The 22,576-nt window shown below is 37.6% G+C and overlaps 2 protein-coding genes across 4 annotated transcripts; both read right to left on the bottom strand.

The window, feature by feature from the left end:
- Window positions 1–5,122: 5,122 nt before the first annotated feature.
- On the bottom strand, window positions 5,123–5,884 carry LOC21394108 (protein RALF-like 33). Its single transcript, XM_010107359.2, has one exon. The coding sequence runs from the start codon at window positions 5,701–5,703 to the stop codon at window positions 5,344–5,346; it is 360 nt and encodes a 119-aa protein (XP_010105661.1). The 5' UTR covers window positions 5,704–5,884; the 3' UTR covers window positions 5,123–5,343.
- A 3,545-nt stretch (window positions 5,885–9,429) lies between these two features.
- On the bottom strand, window positions 9,430–21,886 carry LOC21394107 (cell cycle checkpoint control protein RAD9A). Of its 3 annotated transcripts, none has more exons than XR_002903033.1 (11): window positions 21,612–21,886; window positions 21,035–21,154; window positions 20,836–20,944; window positions 20,159–20,410; window positions 19,977–20,089; window positions 19,676–19,740; window positions 12,474–12,718; window positions 12,240–12,396; window positions 11,750–11,787; window positions 10,864–11,064; window positions 9,430–9,908 (listed from the first exon to the last, which is right to left on the bottom strand). XR_002903033.1 is itself a non-coding variant. In XM_010107358.2 (10 exons), exons 1-10 carry the CDS (start codon window positions 21,714–21,716, stop codon window positions 10,922–10,924), a joined length of 1,347 nt encoding a protein of 448 aa, XP_010105660.1. In that variant the 5' UTR covers window positions 21,717–21,886; the 3' UTR covers window positions 10,780–10,921. The 3 variants fall into 3 exon arrangements, 1 of the variants encoding a protein (XP_010105660.1); XR_002903034.1 differs by lacking the exon at window positions 9,430–9,908 and adding an exon at window positions 10,677–10,766; XM_010107358.2 differs by lacking the exon at window positions 9,430–9,908 and having other exon boundaries at window positions 10,780–11,064.
- Window positions 21,887–22,576: the final 690 nt, after the last annotated feature.

Below are 22,576 nucleotides of genomic sequence, written 5' to 3'. Positions count from 1 at the left end.
TTTTTTTTTTTCCATTTGTTTTTATCCTTTGAACATTTTAAGGCCTCCGAAATACAACTGATTCTTTATTACATTTCATCAATAGTGCAGTTCTTTTTGGTGTAACCTTTTTGACATGCTTTTGTTAATCGGTTAACAGTTCTGCAGTGACAGCCTTAGTAGCAAATTGAGTGCTTTGTTGCAGTGCTCGTGGTTCTTGGCTATGGCAGAGGCAGTGCGCCTCATCAACACTCATATTTGACTACAATTTGTTGGTGTCAGCTGAGCAAAAGAGACTAATGAACTAATAATACTGTTTTCACTTTTCATTTTTCATTTTTCTTTTTATAATGGAATAACATATTTTAGTCAATTAAAAGTAGTTAAAATCAAATAATCAATTACTTTTCGGTCAATTTGTTAGTGTCTCCGTAGTAATCTACTAGATTACGAATAATCCACTGGATTAACTCACGAAAAGAAAACCCACGAAAAACAATGGATTAAATCAAATTATTAAAAACTCGTGCAGCAATTAGTTTATGAAACAACAGAAATAGAACAAACTTATTTCAAACATAAAACAAAACAGCTCAAATCAGAGGAAAAACACAGATCTGAAAGGAAAAAAGAAGGCAAAAAAAAAAAAAATCATCAATATGTGGATATCTACAAATTATATATAGCTCATTTTTCTTGTGGGTTTGAATCGCAATTCAAATCTTTTTAATAGTAGTATTTTCTCTTGTTTGAATTTGGTTTCAAACCTAAAACAAACGGACACGTAGTTATTAGTTGAATAACTTTTGTCCTTGCCAATATCACTCGCATTCCTCTAGTCTTCCTTGAGAAATTTTGAGGAATGCGGCAAATTATAAAAAAAAAAATAATAAAAAAAAAAACAATTATCATCGTTGGGTTTATGCTTAAATATTAGAGCTTCACATTTGTGCCGTACAAATGGAGTAATGATTAATAAAACATGCCATGCCATAAATCCGAACAATAAATAAGCTGTGGTATAAATTCAAAAAAATATGAAAGTTGTTGCGTGTCTTCTTAAGAAAAAATAAAAAATACCATTAAAAATAATAAAAAAATATTATTTATGTCATTCTATTTAAAAATAAGTAATTATCATTCAAATAATAATAAAAAAATCATTCAATTAATAAAAAAAGTAAAAAATTATGATGACGTTTAATTAATTAAAATGACGTAAATAATAAATAATAGACATGTCAGACGCTGTACTTTTCTCTTTGTTATTTGTTCTCCATAATTCGCTGGACTTGCTTTATTGGGCTTATCTTCACCAAAAGTGTTTGGACCAAAAGAGATGGTGAATCCTTCAACAAAGCCCATTTAAAATATGAGGCAAAGTAGGGATTCGCTATCCGACTTCTGAACGGAAAGCTTGCTCGATTGAAGTAAACTAGCATAACATCATACAAGATTTTGCAAACTATAAGGGATTGGTATGGTGGTTGCAGCACTTGATTTCATTTGGTTTATTTGTCTGCAGACTTAATCAGTGACCAAACTGAGTTTGCTAAAACTGGTCACATTTAAGACAAGCCATGAAAATGTCATAACCTCTGCCAAGTCATAAAAGAAATTAAGAAAATAGGGGAACTTCCGTAGTAAATATAGTGTAGTTTTTTCAACCTACCAAGAGGTATTGCTAGTACTCTTCATCAAGTTTCAGCTGGCCGGTAAAAGTCCCCAAATAAATGGTGGATCCGAAAACAGTGACCATTTTACTTATACTCTTGATCCGTATTTTAGACAAATAAAATCTTGTTACGGGTTACCTAATCTGTATTTTAGACAAATAAAGTCTTGTTACGGTATTTTTCCGCTATAAGGGATTAGGGTTTCAACTCAACAGTTAACCTAGTGGGAGAGTAACCCATTCCCTTATAAAACCTATCATAGCTTTCATTTTTTGTCGATGCGGAACTTTGTTCGCACCTCCAACAATCCCCCCTTTGAACGAAGTACCGCGGCCCCACTTTGAACGATAACACATTCTGTCCATTAGATTCTCCATCACATCTCCATTACATTACATACAGATCCCACCACCTCATGTTCTCCATCGCATATCTCTGCCTTTCATGGTAAGCATAGTAACCTTGGGATCTCCACCATGTTTATCGCCTCATGCTCTCCATCGCATATCTTTGCCTTTCATAGTATGCACAATAACCTCGAGGTCTCCACCGTGTCTTTCATTGCATTACCATGGAAGAAAGGTCCACCTAGAGCGTTCACTTCGTTCGACCATCAAAAGTTAATCTCATGTGTACACTTGACAACATATGAGGTCCCAACTCTGATACTAATTGTTAAAACCATGGGCTCCACTATAAGAGATTGGGGTTCCAACTCAAAAAGTTAAACTAGTGAATAGAGTAGCTCATTCCCTTATAAACTCATCATAACTTGCATTTATTACCAACTAAACTTATTACCAATTAAGAGGAAGATAAACATAAGAATTAATTTCAAAAATTCCTCCCGAACTATGATCCTTGTAACACTTTGCCCCAGAATTTTAAAAAATAATATCCGTTCCTCCCAAACTTTGTTCTGTTAACATGTTTTATTCTTTTGTTACAATGAGTGACGAAATTACCACGTGTTACTTATTTATTGAGAATTGAAAGCGCAATTATGCTTATACCCTCTCAATTAGATAATTTCCCATTTTTATTGAAATAATTCACCATCTTCATTCCCATTTTGCTTCTTTTTTTCTCACCTCGTTCATCCATGGTAAGTTCCTGCAATACAAACAATGGTGGCAACGACTGGGTAAACGAAGAAATTTGAGGTCCTATTCGATGTCGATGTGGGTTGGATCCGGTAGTGAAGACATCACACGCGAAGAAGAATCTGGGAAGAAAATTTTATGGCTTACTTAAATGAGGCTGCAGTTGGAAATTGTAAACCTGGTTTTAGTTCAACATCCTTTGATGATCCAAAAACAGGTAAATTGAGCATTCTCTTTTGGACCTTTTTTTTTTTTTTTTTTTTTACCCTACCACCCTCTGTTGATGCTTCATTTTCCTCAACCACTGCACGCTCATCATCACCAAGCACTGGACCATTTCCCTTCCTTCTCTCTAGCCCTTGCAGTGTTTGTTCAACTGTATCACCTATATTATTTTCATCTTCGGACTGTGCAAATTCAGAATCATCATACTTAGAAGATGTTTGGTAGAGGGATTCGTTTCTTGATTCAAATCATGATTCTTGATTCGCTACAGTATTTTCTCTCATAAAAAATACACGTAAATCAAAAATAATTCGAATCACATGGTTTGAATCCTCTAACCAAACGTCCTCGAATCCGAATGCTCATAATCATCATACTCAAAATCAAAATGCTCACAATCATCTCCACTATTTGTTGGACTCCTCCTATGCAATTCAGAGTAAGTTAACATACCTCTTCTAACTTATGGAAGCATAACTAGATTGATAAAGCTTGAACAAATGTTTCTCTTTACCGCTCACATCAACATACAGAGAGAGAAAAATTATAAAACAAAAATCTTAAACTTTTACGATACCTCAAATGGGTCATGTACCTAACACCTGAGAATTTTCATCACTCATTATAATAGAAGGATAAAATTTATTAACAGAATAAAATTTAAAAAAATTGATGTTATTTTTTAAAATTTAGAGAATAAAGTGTTACAAAAATCATAATTCGAAGGATTTTTAAAATTAATCCTAAACATAAAGTAGGTCTGAACGAATCTTTATAGGGTTATTTTCTGTGCTTATTTTTTGTTTGGTAAAGGGGACCACAACAACATTATTTTGGCGAATGGCAGGATGTAATGGTCCAATCATTAACAACTGACGTGCACCTCTAAAAGATCAAGGAAAAAAAATGGCAAATTGGTATTAAGAGAATCATCTTCTGAAAATTCAAACCTATCGTGGTATTTGGCAATTTCTGTTTTTTTTTTTCATTTTTTTTTAAATAAAATTTGAATAATAGACTTCACGTGAAAGACTTTAGTATGAATCATATAATAAGAGGATCATTGTTTTTCGCCTTTGGCTGGCTTCCAGGTGATGTTAGGTCATGGTTACATACAATTATTATTATTATTCAATTTCACCACATCTCTAACTAATACAAAAATGTCCCCAAATAAATGGCTTTTTTCTTTTGTTTGAGGGAATAATAAATGTTCTAATCCAAGATAAGCTCTTTCTTTTTCCCATAGGTGATTATGACATAACAACTATTTGGTTAAGTTGGCATATTCTTTTCACGTTATTCAAATTTCAAACTAAATACTTATCCAATTACGTTGTAACTTATTATACCTATTAACTTCGGTTGGCATATAATTTTCAAAAGGCTATGATTGAAAAAAAAAAACCCTTATATAATGAGAAAACAGTTGCCAAAAACCATCCAGAAGGACAATTTTATAGTAGTAAGCCAACAAAGAAGCACGTTAGGTCTCCACTATTTGCCTGGTTGCCATGACAACTCAAGAAATTATTTCCCCATATTTTCTACACATTTTTCCTATCCCAGTTTATGTCCCTATTCTTACAGAAACAGAGAGGAAGCTAGCAATTAATGAAAGAAAGGTTTTGCAGAGATAAACATATCCAATACAAACCAAAATTATGGAGTTAAAAACATTTAAAAAAAAAAAAAACGAGCTAGAAAATTAGGGAAAAAAAGAGTGGTCAAATAATAATCGATTGAAACTAACAACAAAAATTATTTTAAAAAAATACATTAATTGAATTTCATATGTACATGCACTTGTTTTGAGTATGCAATCTTAGAATCCTTACACACAGAAATACAAATCACGACTCTTAGGTAATTTTTAAGGAGACAATGTATTATGAATAAGATCATACATATAAAAGAATATGCACAAAAACATGATCCCATTATTTTTTCTTTCAAGCTAGTAAATCACCGACGAACTTAACAACTAAAAATCAGATCTTGCCTCTAAATATAAGTAAGCATATTTACTTGTATAGAAACAATATATATATATATAGATATAAGCATATTTACTTGTATAGAAACAATATATATATATATATATATATATCTCTTACCGCCCATAGAACCAAACAGAAATAAGGGGGAAAAAAGAGCAATTTTTACAGCAGAAATTAAGAAATATAACTATAAACGACAGTATTTCCATGAACAATAGTAACAACAATGAGTACTCATAATCACCAATCGCTTCTCTCTCCCTCCCCAACCCTTTGTTAAAGTATAACAAAACAAACCCATTTTCAACCCCAACTTGAAAAAAATTAAAAATTAAAAAAACCCCCCAAAAAATTAAAAATTTAACTCCTGCACCTGGTAATAGCAGAGCAGCCACGGTTGTAGGGGTTGGCCTGAGCGCCAGTCTTGCAATTGTAGTAGGAAGCGCCGCGGCGAGAGCAGGGCACAGTGTTCCTCTGAAGCGCACCGTAGCTGATGTACTTGGTCGTCGCTAAAATGCGCCGGCTGATCTCCGAGTCCATTTCGAACTCCTCTTCCAAGCACTCCGCTATGGAGCCGTCGCAGCCCTTCTTCACCGGAAAAAACCCGATTTCTTCACCGCCGCCAAGGACTTTCGCCGGCAGCCAGCTGACGGCCAGGATCACGGCGAGGATCACGAGGAACGACGTCGCTGAGGAGAAGGAGAAGAAGAATCTCGCCATTGTCGTTCGAAAAATATTTGAAAAATGAAAGCGGAGACAATTTCTGTGCTGGTCTTCCTTTGAAAAATAGAGCCTTTCCTTTGTCTGTCTTTCGTGTTCTTCTTCTCTCTCTCCCTTTCTCTCTCCTCGAATCTCTTTCTTCGCTTCACGGACGAAGACAACTTAACTAGGACAGGAACTACAGTTGGGATCAGTAGGGGACTTATATGAGGTTTTGGCTAAAGAAATGTCATGGGTTTTCGTGTTATTTACGAGGATGCCCCTTATGATTTTTTTCTTTTTTCCTTTTAAGATTTTTAGTTTTGACAACGTGGGCGGCCACTAACTGGTGAGTTTGGAACCAAACAAAGAAAAAAGAAAAAAAAAAAAGCGAGTATTAAAAACGAACTCACCTAATTGCTTATGTCAATACAGGAATTGACTTTGATTTGGTCATGTGAAACGTCGGTTTAAACAGCTAATTTATAACGTTAATTATATAGTTGATGATCGATTAGTGATATGGTTTGGCCTCTAGCTAGACAAAATAATATTATTTGACCAAAATGTGATTTGCTATGGTTATTTGCTTGGCTTTTTTACCAAGTCATACAATTGTTATTAGTGGTGAACAACGTCTTATTGCTTCGTTTTTTTTTTCTTTTCGTCCCTCTAGAATAGATGTTTCCTTTCTTTTTTTTTTTTAGAAAAAAAAGAATAGATGTTTCCTTTTTCTAACTATTTGTTTGAATTTCTTTGGCATTTCTTATTATTAATCCTCCAAGTTGCTGGTATTAAATTGCAAATTTATGTAAATATTTAGGAAAGTTGTTATTACTAATTTGATTTCTCAATAAATGAAAGAGATAAGGAGGCCTTTAAAAGCTTTTTTTTTTGTTTTGAATAAAACTTTCAGAAATAGAATAATCAGCATTAGCATACTTCTTTAAAATTACTAAATAGAATTTGCAAATGCTGATTAAAATGTTTAGTGAAGATCTTACCGTTAACCCTACCTATCGACAAGAATGTTCACGTTTTTGTTCCCTCGAAGAAACTTTTCAAATAATGTGACTGTTTATTTTCTGTATTCGTTTCTGATTCGAAATCATGATTCATGATTATTTATAGTATTTTTTTCTCACAAAATACACACATAAAACGAGAATAATTCTGAATCATAATTCTAAATATATGAACCAAACATCACCTTATGGAGTCTACAAAATCCTGTCTACATCCTCAATTGGACCTACAAAAATTTTCACATGTAGTTGATGCTTCTGTATATCTATCTCTTCCTTCTCTCCTCAAATATTCACAAAATTGAAAGAGAGAGAAGAGAGAGGAAAGACGGCATCTAGGGTTAGCACCTATTCCCTGCCTTCTGTCCAAGTCCATCCAAGAATCTGTTAACCAAAACACGTTTTCCAATTCTCTATTCTCTAAACAGCCACTCTATTCAACAGCTGCCGTCACCGTTAACTAATTTGCACATCCCCACTCTTTTTTTTTTCTTTTCAATGTAATGCAAGGTTTTGTTGCCTCCTCCATTAGAGTTAAAATATGATATTTTTTAAGAATTTACAATTATAATAAAAAAAATTAAATATGATATTTTTTAAATATTTTTAATTATAAAACTTTAAAATTGAAAACTCAAATTGATAAAATAAATTAACGTTGTTTTTGCCTTTAGGATGAGCTGTGAGGTTAGTCCATGTTCATGCTTGCTAATCTTAAAACTTTTTTTTTTTATTATTAATTCTCCCATTTGTTGTCTCAATTGGTTATACTTTTTCCTAACTCGGATGCGTTGGCGTTTATTCAGAAACAAAACACTACCAGTTATATCTATGCCAACTTTTGATTTCTATAGGGGAATATAAGACGCTTTTGAAAAGTCTTTTGCATTACGTCTATTATAAGCGGTGGCACCTACTCATAGTGCTTAACTAAATATTTAAAAAAGTCGTTAAGCCAATAATAACTTGTTTTTTTCCTTAAAATTCTTAAAAAAACTACACAAAAAACGAATAAAATTTCAAATACAAAGAATGCAAATAGAAAAAGAGGTTTGTTTTATTAAATAACGTTTTATTTTATTCATAAATTTTTTTTTAAAAAAAATCTTACTTTCTTGTATTTACAATGAATCTAGGCTCTACTCAAAAGGAAAAAAAAAAAAAAAAAAAAAAGAATCTAGGCAACTTATTTTATTATAAGGTAGAAAGTAGAAACTAGATAGCAAGAAACTAACGTTTTTTTTTTTTTTCCCTTTCCTTTTTTTCTTTTTTTTTTTTTTTTTTTTTTTTTTTTTTTACCTATAACTATGTATATATAAGAATAGTTTTAAAATACAATCTTATGTCCTCTTAAATTTTTGATGTAGTTTTAACCCCCTCATAAAAGTTTTTGGCTTCCATTGAACATCATATAGTATTAACATCTTTAATATCAATACAATTTCTGTTAATGACACTCTTCTTGTCCTAGTTTTAGATTTTACATAATTTACTTCTCAAATAAGTTTTTTTTAATGAATTTCTCAAATAAGTTTGTCATGCTATTATTTACAAATGTCAAGAAAGTTAAACTTACAGAAAAGAAATGGAAATTAAAATTTTTTGTGAAACAAAATGTTACAACAAAAAAAAATTGAATTATAATTTAAATCCGCGGAACAAATAATAACTAATAAGGTGAATAATTTTTAAACGGCTCATCTTTCAACTATTCTTTAAAAAAGTGAATTTTTCGGTGATTAATCCATATAGTCCAACTCGTTGGAGTATATTTTATCTAATTTATTAAATGTGACTATTTTTAAAATTTTTTTACTGTAATAAAATTTAAATTCTAAACTCAATCAGCGAAAAAAACAGAGTTTGAGTGGTTTATTTTCGAGGTACCAAATTTACATGCAATGGAAACGATTTCGAGAAGGTCAAAATGGTATTATTGGTTATGTCCGGTCCACACGGACACGGGTATTTCAGCTTTTTTTATTTTGTATTTTTTGGGCTGGAATATTTAATTTCAAAAAAGAAAATAAAAAAATACAAGTTACAACGGCTAGGAAGATAAAAATTAGACGGCGTTAGCAAAGAGCGTAGGCTCTGGCTCTACAAGTCAGGTGGTGGGCCCGTCAGAGGCCGGTGTTTACGTGTTTCCAATACTAACCCTCTTCAATCCAGCTGGCTCTGAACAACCTTTGCCCTTAAATTAATTATTTTATTATAACAACTAAAAATTCATTTTCTAAAAAAATAATAATAATTGAAGAACTTTCTCTTTCCTCAAGAATCTTCTCTTTCAATTTTCACGACTTTTGTTCACATAATTTAAAAGGAAAACAGTGAAGACATTCTCTCGGATGGGCATTTCAGGTTTCTATATTCCCAAACAACCCAATTAAGAAGACGTTTAATTAGAGAATTTAAATCATGTGATTTAAATTATTTTTTATTTACGTAAAAAATACTGTAACGAACAACGAATCATGATTCAAATCAGGAAATAAAACTGTATTTTCATTGTCCTAATCTTTTGACATTGTGAATATGACCACTCACAAAACATACCCAACAATTAATAAAGTGTTTTTTTTAAAGGGAAAAAATTGATTAATGGGTTTCAGGAAAAAGAAACTCGAACTCCAATTGCTGCTTAAATACATATATACATATATATATATATATAATGTCAGTCTTGAACAGTTGAACTCTTCCAATCAACCAAAAATAAATAAATAAATAAACAAGAGACAGATAGTATCAGTGGCTGATATAGGTAACCAAATGGCATCCTGTAATGTAAGCCTTGTTCAGAGATCATGCAAACACATCATAAATGAGAGAACACAAAATCCTCATTTTCCAAGGCAACTAGAGGTTAATGGGTCCCATCAGCAGATTTCATATATTTCAGAATCAACAAACTGAAGAGTGACTTATCATAATAGGTACCCATCTAAGGTAGTAATCTGTAAAAAGGTACAGTTAACTGATATAGAATACTGGTCATATAGCTCATTATTTACCCAAGGCAACAAAGAATATGATACGATATCCATGCATGTATGAATGTCTTTTGCTATACACAGACACTCAATTTATGGTCAACTTGTTACCAGTTCTGCTATATTTTCACTTCCTTCTACACGTCCAAATGCAAAAGGCCTTTTCAGCAGTTTCACTCTCAAACAAAAAGCTTAGCATCATCACCTGTGTTTGATTTGAAAAACCATATCAAGTAACGCACAACTTCTCAACAGAAGAGTGACGGAATCAAATTGAATGCTTTGCTACCAAAATAATAATAAGAATAAGAATAATAATAAACAAATAACAAACAAACAAATAAACTCCCTACAAAAGAGTTACAGAAGGATTCAACTTTAAAATTTATAAGAAAATAATAAAAGGACCCTGTAACTGCTTAAGGATTTTGAAGCATCACAGTCCAAGTTTTTCAGCTAATAGGGTACAAGACTTGACTTTTAAAAGCCGGTTGTGGTAGGACATTCTATATATCCATATCTGGACTGATGACAAAAGAGATAGATTGAAGAGCAGCACCAACTTAAATAACACAGAAAAGCGTTTCAAGTCCAATATTAATATTGGAGGGAACAATTTTGTATAAGGGTGTCATTTTTTTTCCCCCATTTTCGGATCTGGATTATATGGTAACAAGTCTGAAAAAGCAATGTTCTCGTTGCGCAGAAATTGAAGAGTTTGGCAACACTTAAAATCTTAACTATATGGAATTCACCATCTAATTGGAATTGAACAATTCATGTCCATGAAAACCCAATCTGCTGTAGCAGTTTCATATTGCTTCTCACTGAAATTGACAAGTACTGCTTCAACTGTAGAAAAAACTATATGCAGAAATTCTGTTTGCTTAAGTGATATCCACCTTTCTATAATTTATGCTCGAAAAAGCTACTAGTATAATGTACCATATCAAAGATTGTGTGCATTCGCCTGATACAGCTCCAATATTGTATGATTGAGGAATCATTCATGGGCAGGATACAATCACGCTAGTTTCTAAATGAGGGTACATTGCAATTGTTGCTTGATAAAAGAGCAGAGAAAAACAGCCGGAATTACAAATGGAAGAAAAGAACCTAAAAACATGAAGCGCATTAGAAGAGCAGTTAGATGAACTTACAAGAGAGCGGGAGAACAAAATTAGATCAGCTAACAATAACAACATTGAACTTGAAGCTCTAATGTTCTTCATTATATGTTGGTGTCGACTGAACATAAAGTCCATTCTCATCACCATCATCATCCTCATCATCTTCATTGGCATCAACCCAATTACTGCGATGGCGTTGTGAAATATCTTGAACATTTAATTCTGACCGATCTGAAAGCACCAAACTGCCACAATTTAGCTATTGCAGAAGAATACTAGAGCAAGTTTCTTTTTTTTTTTAGGCAATATTAGTGCAAGGTTAATCCAACGTGTACTCTTACTTAGGGCCGGCAATATGGATCACAACACGACAAAAAAAACACACGATTTTCACAAGTTAGGGTTGAGAAAAAAAGATGTTCAGGTCAGAATTGGATCAACCTGAAATTGACACGAAAAATACGGGTCAATTTCGGGTTGGACCCACCTAACCCGAACACGACACGAAACTCATAAAAAACTAAAAAATACATATATTTTTCACTACATATTTTTAATTTTATTATGAACTTGTGATATCATGATAGTTATGCTCAAAATCTTATACTATTATTTGCTTAATTTCAATGGATGTTATTGTATTTTAGTGTGTTATGAATTTTAAGTTATTTATAATATGTTCAAAACTAAATAAAAGTATACAATTTTCGTGTAATTTCAGGTTCACGGGTCAATTTCGTGTCACGGGTCATTTTCGTGTTGTGTCATGTCAACCCGCAAAGTGGTCGTGTCGTGTTCGTGTTGCGATTTTTAAAAAATTTCGTGTCACGGATCGTGTTCGGGTTGACTGCAAATTTAAAAAGAAACGATCAAAACACGACACGTGACACGAATTGACACCCCTACTCTTACTGACCTTGAGGTTCTTCTGCAAGGCCTTTTTCCATGTGGAAGCTAGTATAGACAGTCAAGAAAATACAATTAAAACCAATGAACAATGTCATTAATCATGTGAGAAAGTTGTCCTGATCAGCCTAACGGTAATTTTAGGAGTTAGGATTAGTTTATGTCATATCGATAAGTACAGATTCTTATAATGAAATGCATCGAAAAATTCAGCTGATACTCATTTTACAGGTATATCAATTAGAATGTTGAAAACACGTTTACAATGTCAGTCCAGGGTGCTGGGTATCAGGAGCAAAGAATCCAGTTACTTTGTGAAAGTGCTGGGCACAAGATCATGTATACTCTACAAAGATAAACTATAAAAAGTTGCATATCATTAATAATAGTTCATAGATATTAAAGCAATTAGTCAGTTTGGGACTTAGATACATGCAGCAATATCATCTAAACAACAGAAATTAAACGAATATTGAAGCAAACAGTAAGACTTAGGATACGTATCAGAAATGATGGGTTCATTTTCTCTATCTGGTGCAGCTTTTGAGATATGCATTGCACTAAGCCTTGTAATTTCTCTCTGTCCACTAGCATCTAAATTTCTTTCTTCTTGGAACTGTCTACGTTCAGTGCCATTTCCATTTCTGTTGGCACTTCCTGCATAAAGAAAAGAATTTGAACCAATTGAAGAACAACATACTGTTCCTATCAGAACATTAAGAAAAAACGGTTACCCGAAAGATCGGACCAAATTTTGGTGTGATCAGATGGATGCTGTGAAATATTTGCTCCAGACCTGACTTGTGCTTGAGACCCTGCCCTTTTCTCAGTCTGTGCAGGCGTTGTAGCAGCAGCTTGTGCAGGCTCTGAGGGATGGTCATGGAGCTGTGACACTAGCATGGTTGCAAGTACAAGTGTAGCATCAAAGTTTGAACTGGAACCATCATCGAGGCCAAATTTTGGTGCCATAAGTATAGGCCTAATTTTCCAATTCAAAAGTTTCAAAGATCAATTCACATTAATAATTTATTTTAACTTGATAATTGACTCTAAAATGCAAGCACGACAACTTATAACATTTGATAGAAAGTAAATTTTTCTTGATTGCCAAATCAACTAATTAAATCCTAAGGACTGAAACTTTCAAATGGCTGTTTCTATTGCGTTGGATTCAGAAATTAAACAACCAATAGAAATATGAACCACCACCTCAACTAATCATACATCAACAATATGCCTATAGACGAGTCGTCAGAAGGATTATTACTTACCCTCATGTCATAAACCAAAAACACCATATCTGTTTCCCTACATAGACATTTGGCTTACCATAAAAATATCACAGCATTTCCAGTCAATCAGTGTGATAATAGAAAGAATCACAAAAAACAAATGTAACTTGACCATAACAGCTAGCGCAAAGAGACATGAACTCTTTTCTTTTTTTAACTTATTGCTCTACTATGTGATTTTTTTGAGGTGTTTCAGTGGCTAAAACAAGCATTAAAGGTATTTTGCAGCAGATAATTGATCGATCAAGGATTTTCTATTGACTGAATAATATGAAAATTAACAAAGATAGGCAGGTTTTCGAGAGACCTGTGGCACTCCAATTCTAGATCTAGTCCAGATACAATTTTTGAGAAGTTCATCGACAAAATAATCCCTACGCTTACTCTCTTCCCCCTTTTTATTGCTAATTCCTAACAAACTTCTTAACAAAGAAAGTCTCCCTCCAAATTCCTGGATCCCCAAGCACTCAACAATTCCCTCCAATCCTCTCTCACCATTTTGCCAGCTCAACTAACCGCCTAACAACCCAAGGTACCAATCCCCAACGATGCAGTCCCACTGCCTTCTCCTGGACCCTCAATATTGCCCTGCCCTGCTGTCTTGCTTGTTTCCCCAGGACCTGCAGCAAACTTCCTACCAATCCTCCTCCTCGCATAAGTAAAACACAAGGGAGGCTTACCATTTTTATAATGCCTGAATATTTCTGGATCACATGCTATACGTAAATATGTGTCTGGGTTCTCACGCCTCTCAAGTTCCCACCCTACTTATATGTTTTTCTCGCGACTGGCTTATGCTGAATCCTATTATTTTTCAACAAAATGGACCATGAAAGGCCCACATAGATGGATAGGTCACATTTGATTTGAAAATCTCATATCACCCGAAGATGAATTAGATGAGTTAAATCAATGTGGACAAGTAATGTTAGAATCCCTCCTATCAAGTTTGTTTACTCCAGGAGGAGCAAGTTGGATAATACCACTTCCTAAGGGGAAGCTGTGTTAATTTAAGAAGTTGAGCTGACATGGCAAATCTGTTGCAATTCTGTTATGAGGTCATGTAAGGGTCTAGGGGAAAGCAGTTAGCTACGAGTTAGTTGTATTTCACTTATCGAGGGAGGGGGACTATTAATAAGGGGGTAAGCAAGTGAATAGGTAGGAAATTAGTTGCCATTGTAGTCTGGATCTAGAGAGGCAGAGGAACCTCGAATTCCTCTTATCTGTAATTTCTGTCATTTACTTCCGGCACTAAGAAAATCAATAAAGAAAATACCAGGAATCAACCGGGGTTCTAACAGCTTTGTATCAGAGCCACCGATCCTATGGCCAATGTTCTACCTGAGCCGCGCATTCCCGACCGCATCGCAACCCTGGAACTCCGGATGGAAAATGTCCATGAGAGTGCTGATAATGGGAGCTATGGTTGATCATGTTCCACAGCTACAGGAGAACGTGGATAGGCTGGATAATCGAGTGGGTGAGCTACAAGGGGCGATGCAGAGGATAGAAGAGTTGCGGCAGAGACAAGCGAGGATCTTCGACAGAGGACAACCGGAAAGAGAGCCAGCCAGAAACCACGCGCGAACCCCACCAAGAAGCGAACCGGAACGAGGCTGGGTGGGTTATCGAGAAGAACCACCGGTTCAAAGGGGGGAGAGAGAGGAAGGACGACGCCGTCCGTCACCAGTGGCTGGATAATCGAGTGGGTGAGCTACAAGGGGCGATGCAGAGGATAGAAGAGTTGCGGCAGAGACAAGCGAGGATCTTCGACAGAGGACAACCGGAAAGAGAGCCAGCTAGAAACCACGCGCGAACCCCACCAAGAAGCGAACCGGAACGAGGCCGGGTGGGTTATCGAGAAGAACCACCGGTTCAAAGGGGGGAGAGAGAGGAAGGACGACGCCGTCCGTCACCGGTCCGGCAGCGGATGGGTGGAGATTTTCGCGGGAAGAAATTGGAGCTACCAATTTTTCAGGGGGAAGATCCTTATGGTTGGGTGTTCCGGGCCGAGCGATATTTCGCCGTGAATGAGATCGAAGATGAGGAACGGATCTTGGCCGCGTCGGTTTGTATGGAGGGCAGAGCTTTGGGATGGTTCCAGTGGGTTGACACTCAAGACCCTTTCACCAGTTGGCGGAATCTCCGGACGGCCGTGATTCAGCGATTTAGCCGTGCGCGTGAGGGGGATGTCGCTCAAACAAACCGGAGGAGTGGCTGATTACCGGGATGCTTTTGAGTCCCTGGCGGCGTCTATGAGAGGGGTGCCTTAGCCCATCTTCAAGGGGGCCTTCCTAAATGGGCTTCGGGAGGATATAAGGGCAGAGGTGAGGATGCACAGGCCCAGTAACTTACTAGAAGCTATGGATCTGGCCCGACAGATGGAGGACCGACTGGATGCTGTAGGCCGGGTCAGGAAATTCCGGTTTGAGCGGGGCTCCAAGGGAGAATTTATGGGTCGGTTCAGCCCAATTCCTTACAATTCCAACCTAGCTGTCGAGCAGAAAGAAAGCTCCCTTCAATCCCAAATGAACCGTGAGGCAAACACGTCCTCCCGAGGCAACGCAACACCGACAGGGAAAATCCATGCCGGCGGGGACTCGGGGTTCCGGCGCATGTCCTTTGAAGAGCTGCAACAACAGAAGGCGAGAGGGTTATGTTTTCAGTGCGATGAAAAATTTGGCCTTGGTCACCGGTGTAAGAGCCGAACGTTGCAGGTGTTGATGCTCACTGACGAGGAGTCGGATTGGGAGTGCGAGGAGGATTTCGGGAAGGGCTTGGGGGAGCATGAAACCGGGGACCAAACAGTGGCTGAAATCGCTGCCCTATCCTTTAATTCCTTCAATGGGTGCTCGTCGGCCAAGACCTTGAAGGTGAAGGGCTTAATCGATGGACGGGAGGTAGTCCTTCTCATCGACAGCGGTGCGTCACACAGTTTCATTGCCTCACCTCTCGTTTAGGAATTGGGAATTCCGTTGGATCTATCAGTGGGCCACAAAATCCAGGTTGGAAATGGACTGACATTCCAATAGAAGGGGGTGTGTCGCAACGTAACTGTAATGATTCAAGGGCAACGAGTGAAAGAGGATTTCTTTTCCTTCGACTTGGGAAACATGGATTTAGTTCTCGGGGTAACCTGGCTCAAGACCTTGGCGAAGGTACGGGCTGATTGGGGACAATTTACTCTTAAATTTCTGGTCGATGGCCGTTGGGTGTGTCTGCAGGGGGACCCCACACTTTGCTGTTCCAGAGTAAGCTTTCGTTCCATTTGCCGCTCCTTGCACTCAGAGCAAATAGGTATACTGTTGGAAATCAGCCTGGCAACCCACGAAGTTACCAACTCGCAGGAAGACACGATACCACAGGGGGGTTTTGCGGCGCTTTCAGGAGGTATTTGCAGTACCAGGGGACCTCCACGACGAGCTAGAGATCACCACATCGTCCTGCAACAGGGAGCTGTTCCTCCCAACAAAAGGCCGTACCGGTATCCCCACATCTAAAAGGAGGAAATAGAGAAGCTAGTGGGAAAAATGCTTGCTTCCGGCATAATTAGACCCAGCACCAGCCCCTTCTCAAGCCCCGTTTTGCTAGTCAAGAAGGACGGTAGTTGGCGTTTTTGCGTTGATTACCGGGCTTTAAATCAGATTACGATTCCGGACCGATTTCCAATTCCGATGATCGACGAATTGCTAGACGAGTTGCATGGGGCTAGTGTTTTCTCGAAGCTGGACCTTCACTCTGGCTACCACCAGATCAGAGTTCGCGAGGAAGATGTGGAGAAAACAGCCTTCCGGACCCACGAAGGGCATTACGAGTTTCTCGTGATGCCCTTTGGTCTCACCAACGCCCCCGCCACCTTCCAATCTTTGAAGAACACGGTATTCCGACCCTACTTAAGAAAATTTGTTTTAGTTTTCTTTGATGATATCTTGGTTTACAGTAGAACATGGGAGGAGCACAACATGCATTTGGCGATGGTTCTGCAGGTTTTGGTTCGGGAGCAACTCTATGCCAATTCAAAAAAATGTTCTTTTGGTCGTTCCCAGATTGACTACCTCAGGCACATTATCTCTAGTGCCGGGGTTGCAGCGGATTCTGCTAAGGTACAGGCAATATCGTCATGGCCAACTCCTCGGTCACCCTGAGAACTCAGGGGGGATTCCTGGGACTAACCGGTTATTACCGCCGGTTTGTCGAGGGATATGGAATGATAGCCAAACCACTTACTGACTTGCTCAAAAAAGGAGCCTATCAATGGACTCCACAGGCCGAGGAGGCTTTTCAGCAATTGAAGCTTAGGATGGTCAGTATGCCAGTTCTGGCCATGCCTGACTTCACCAAAGCCTTCGTATTAGAAGCTGATGCTTCAGGGACTGGCGTTGGAGCGGTTCTCATGCAGGAGGGATAGCCAATTGCCTATTTTAGCAAGGGACTTGCTCCCTCGGCTCGCTGGAAGTCAGTTTATGAACGGGAGTTGCTGGCAATTGTACTCGCTGTCCAGAAATGGCGGCACTACTTGTTGGGCCGCCACTTCATCATTCGTTATGATCAGCAAAGTCTTCGTCACCTGATGGATCAACGCGTGTTGGCACCCGAACAGCTGCGTTTAGTGTCCAAATTATTCGGGTATGATTTTGAAGTTCAATACAAGCCCGGAGCAGCCAACCGCGTGGCTAATGCGCTGTCTCGAAGGGACGATATCTCCCTGGCTAGTCTTATGGCGATTTCTATTCCCCAGCAGCTCGACTTCGACGCCCTACGTCGTGAGCAATCCTAAGACCCCTTCTGTGTGCAGGCGTTGGCCAGGATTCAAGGGGGAGACGTGACAGCCCCTGCTTTTAGCTATAGCAACGGTCTCTTGCTGTTCAAGGGACGGATAGTCATCCCAATTTCTTCACCATAGGTACCAAGAATGTTACACGAGTTCCATGACTCGGTTATCGGAGGGCACTCCGGGTTCCTGCGTACTTATAAGCGCATATCGGCGGTAGTTTTCTGGAAGGGAATGAAGAAGATGATTCGGGATTATGTCGCACGATGTGAAACTTGCCAGCGGTGCAAGACTGACGCCCTCTCTCCAGCGGGTTACTGACACCCTTGCCCATACCTCAGCACATTTGGGAAGACGTTTCTATGGATTTTATTGGTGGATTGCCGAAGTCTCAGGGCTTTGATACTATTTTGGTGGTAGTCGATCGGCTCTCGAAGTATGCCCATTTCTGCCCTCTTGGCCATCCTTACAATGCGAAACAAGTGGCCAAACTCTTTGTTAGGGAGATCATCCGCCTGCATGGCTTGCCTAAAATTATAGTTAGTGCTCGTGATCCTCTTTTTATGAGCTTGTTTTGGAAGGAGCTATTCAAGCTACAGGGAACAAAATTGCACACCAGTTCGGCCTATCACCCCTAATCGGATGGCCAATCAGAAGTAGCCAACCGTTGCCTAGAGACGTACTTACGGTGTTTTGCGAATGACAAACCACGCCAATGGCAGACATTCCTGCCTTGGGCAGAATATTGGTTCAATACCAATTACAATGCCTCTACGAAATGCACTCCCTTCCTGGTGGTTCATGGGCGGCCCCCTCCTACCTTACACCGTTTCCAAGATGGCACGACAGTCGTACAGGAGGTGGAAGAGCAGTTGCAGACTCGTGATTGAATGCTGGAACTTTTGAAGGAGCATCTCACAGTCGCCCAGCAACACGTGAAGAAATTTGCGGATGCTCATCAGCGGGACATCTCCTTCACTGCAGGTGACTTGGTGTTGTTACGTCTACGCCCCTACTTTATGAAGTCATTAGGCCGCAGAACCAACGAGAAGTTAAGCCCGCGCTTTTATGGCCCTTTCGAAGTCCTGGAAAGGATTGGCTCCGTTGCATATCGGCTCAAGCTGCCTCCAACGGCGAAGATCCATCCTGTGTTCCACGTTTCGCAACTTAAGCCTTTTAAGGGGGAGGAGTTCACGGGTCAGCCCCTTCCTCCTGGTTTATCAGACGAGCTCGAACTAATGGTGCAGCCGCTGGCAGTGTTGGATTTTCGTGTTCGTCATGTGGGAGGAAAACAGGTTCCAGAGGTCTTGGTTCACTAGGAAGGTCTTCCCAGTTCGGATGCCACATGGGAACCAGTTTTCATCATCCAGTCTCAATTTCCCCACTTCAACCTTGGGGACAAGGTTGTACATTAGATGAGTTAAATCAATGTGGACAAGTAATGTTAGAATCCCTCCTATCAAGTTTGTTTACTCCAGGAGGAGCAAGTTGGATAATACCACTTCCTAAGGGGAAGCTGTGTTAATTTGAGAAGTTGTGCTGACATGGCAAATCTGTTGCAATTCTGTTATGAGGTAATGTAAGGGTCTAGGGGAAAGGAGTTAGCTACGAGTTAGTTTTATTTCACTTATCGAGGGAGGGGGACTATTAATAAGGGGGTAAGCAAGGGAATAGGTAGGAAATTAGTTGCCATTGTAGTCTGGATCTAGGGAGGCTAAGGAACCTCGAATTCCTCTTATCTATAATTTCTGTCATTTACTTCCGGCACTAAGAAAATCAATAAAGAAAATACCGGGAATCAACCGGGGTTCTAACAAGTAAAAACATGAAAAGGAAAGGAAAATTACATGGATAAATAGAAGATTTATCTTACTCGCCAGCTTTCTCAAAATATAAGTGAATGTCAACTTCACAGCCTTCACAGAAAGAAAGAAACGCCTGAAACATAAAAATCAATTAGGAAAGTTTAGAGCATAGAATGACAAATCCAATTGGCAAAGATATTCCATAAACTTTCTAGATGGTATTGATTCAAGAAACTAAGAGTTGATTATGACAGCTAATTGATGAAGGTGTTTAAGTAAAATTTCCTATCAGTTGGGATAAGGCTTTTCCAAGTAATTCATTCACAACAATGTAACAGAAATGAGGTTTCAGGGCTTGCGTTACAACACCTTCAATTCCTTCACACCAAATGTGACGTCTACAGGGTCTCCAGTGTGAGTGTATTGAAGAAACTCTTCCATGGGATCTATCCATAGTTGAGTGTGTAGTGACAAGTCATTGTCTGCAGTCAAAAATTGAAGAGTAAACATGCTGATCAAGTAAACTCACGAATAAAAAACATTCATTATACCTTTTGTTGGGTCTATATAACTCCTAAGCTCAACAGCTTTCCCTCCAATTTCACTTGCTACATCAGAAGGCAAGGAATTTGGTTCTGTTGCTATGATGGTGATCTCTTGAAGGGACGACTGAAAATTAGCAAGCAATCTGTTGAGATCTCGAGGCCTCACTAGAAAATTACTTGGGAATCTTCTCCTGTCAAGAGACAAATGCTGTATGTTTGGTTCAACATTGCAAGTAATCCAATAAGCCTTTCTCATTCCTGCACAGTAAATAGTATGAAGTTTGAAACCCCGATGCCAACAGTAAAAATGACAATTTTTTTCATGACAAAAAGTATAAGATATTAGTAGCTAAACATGCTACTATGTCGGATTTTTATATTACAATGTGTGAGAAATTTACACACACACATATTGTTGAAAATATGTGTGAGAAATATCATCATTTGAAGCATGGTAAATTTTCCTTTTCCTTAATCCATTAATCTTTTTTGTTTTTATTACATACTAACTCTCATGAATAAATAAATACACTAGAATGCGGCATCTAGAACAGCAATAATCACTAGCAAACACAAACAATTATTACTAGCTTTTTACATCCATTTTTAGAACTTTCATCTTCCGTATCAATACAATTTAACCGGAAATGAGCAACAAAAAAATATTGCATATGGTGATATACCATTGAAGCACTCCAATGTCCACTGCATTTTTGATGCATCGGGATAGGGCAATTTGATTCTCAAATTATCCACGCTCGCTATAGGCGTCCTGAGTACTGAACAAACAGCCTGAAAGAACAGAATCAGTAGGCCCAATCATTCAGTCCCATAACCATTAAATTGTATAGTATGATTAAGAAAAAAAAAGGTTTAAATTACCTTCAAAAGCACACTGCATTCCACTTGGTTACCAGTAATAGTATAGACATCAAAGAACCCGGATTTAAATGTAATCGACTGAAACGCTGATCGCGACGAATTGAGAGTGTGAAGAGCAAGCTGCAACAAAAGGAGGGGAAAATGAACAAGAAATCCATGAAAGAACATAGGGTTAAATAATGTAGTACAAACAAAAGGAGTGAAAATGTTGTTTGAATCTGAATAACCTCAATTACCTTTGTTGAAAAAAAAAAAGGAAATTAAATTTGAATGTCCCAATTATTCTATCCCTAAAATCGAACGTCGTACAAGCAAAACCCTAACTCTTCACTTTCATATGGTTTTTCAAACCGCGATTACTACAAAACTCAGATTATACCAAATTAAATAATTCAATAGATGGAAAAAATTGAATTTACATTATAATTCAACCAGAAAGAGTTCCATAGAGACGTGCTGCTTAAGCAAAAAAAGAAGACGATTTGGTACTAGAAAAAGAAAAGATGAATTTACAGGAACTTTTGAAGTGCGGAGTAACGAAGAAGAAGAAGAAGAAGAATACGGGTATGGGAAAAACCTGAGAAGGAGAAGCTTGAATGGCGAGCTCGTTGCCGACACGCGCGAGGCACGTGACGGAGCGTGCGAAGGTCTTGAGGGCATTCCCGCTCAGACTCAACTCCATCGTTTCTGCTTCTTCGCCAGTGGCGGGAAAGGGGCACCCCAAAAAATGATTGTAAACTTTTTTTTTTTTTTTTTTTTTGGCTTGCTATGAGAAGATTATATGGTATCAGGGTTTTAACAACTTGTCCATGTCTCATAGCCTTCTAATTTTGGCAATTTAATTTTGCACTGATATTTTGTTGGTTTGGGGTATTGAGAGTTGAGAAATTAATAATATTTAAGTCATTGATTAAGGGACTTTTCCAATCATCGATAAGATCATCTTTACGGTCACGGTTTGAATTAGAGTGTTAGAATTTTTTATCAAACGTGTTTTTTTTGTCACCAACACAATATAATCATCATCATCATAACAGAACATGTTGCAACAGTTAAGATGAACGAACAAATTGCTCAAAATGAGAAGGCCAAGGGGCGCGTTAACAAATTTGTGATCTTCCTCACTCTCAACAACATTGCTTCAGTCAGGGTTGAACAAAAAAAAAAAAACTATAACTACATAAGAAATGGAAATGCATTTTACTATAACCCCTCTCACAAAAACACTATTCAAACTTTTGATTCTTCTGTTTTGTCCAATTTCATCTTCTTTTTTTTTTTTTTTTCCTTTACTTTCTGTCCTAACGTTTCATTTCAATTCTCTAAAATATACATTTAGTAAATATAACCCTTAAAATATTTTTTTCCCACACTGAAATAATTATTTCAAATTACATTTTATTTGATTTTTTTTTTTACTTTCTTTCTTAACTTTTCATTTCAATCCTTTAAAATATACATATTACAAATATAACCCTTAAATAGGTTTTCTCAAATATACCCTTACTTGAATATTTTTTCTTATAGTTCTTTAATATATAT

Source organism: Morus notabilis, unplaced genomic scaffold (genome assembly GCF_000414095.1).
Source record: "Morus notabilis unplaced genomic scaffold, ASM41409v2 Scaffold294, whole genome shotgun sequence".
Classification (NCBI taxonomy): domain Eukaryota; kingdom Viridiplantae; phylum Streptophyta; class Magnoliopsida; order Rosales; family Moraceae; genus Morus; species Morus notabilis.
Note: the sequence above shows the minus strand (reverse complement) of the source record. Positions and strands in the feature narration are given on the sequence as shown.

Excerpts from the sequence above, each read along its gene's own strand:
- LOC21394107 (XM_010107358.2), bottom strand. The coding sequence starts at position 21,716 with ATGGAGTTGAGTCTGAGCGGGAATGCCCTCAAGACCTTCGCACGCTCC. Across the intron at positions 21,155-21,611 it reads TTCAAGCTTCTCCTTCTCAG|CTTGCTCTTCACACTCTCAA; the intron begins GTTTTTCCCATA and ends CTTTTGTTGCAG. Across the intron at positions 20,090-20,158 it reads TTATATAGACCCAACAAAAG|ACAATGACTTGTCACTACAC; the intron begins GTATAATGAATG and ends TTTTGACTGCAG.
- LOC21394108 (XM_010107359.2), bottom strand. The coding sequence starts at position 5,703 with ATGGCGAGATTCTTCTTCTCCTTCTCCTCAGCGACGTCGTTCCTCGTG.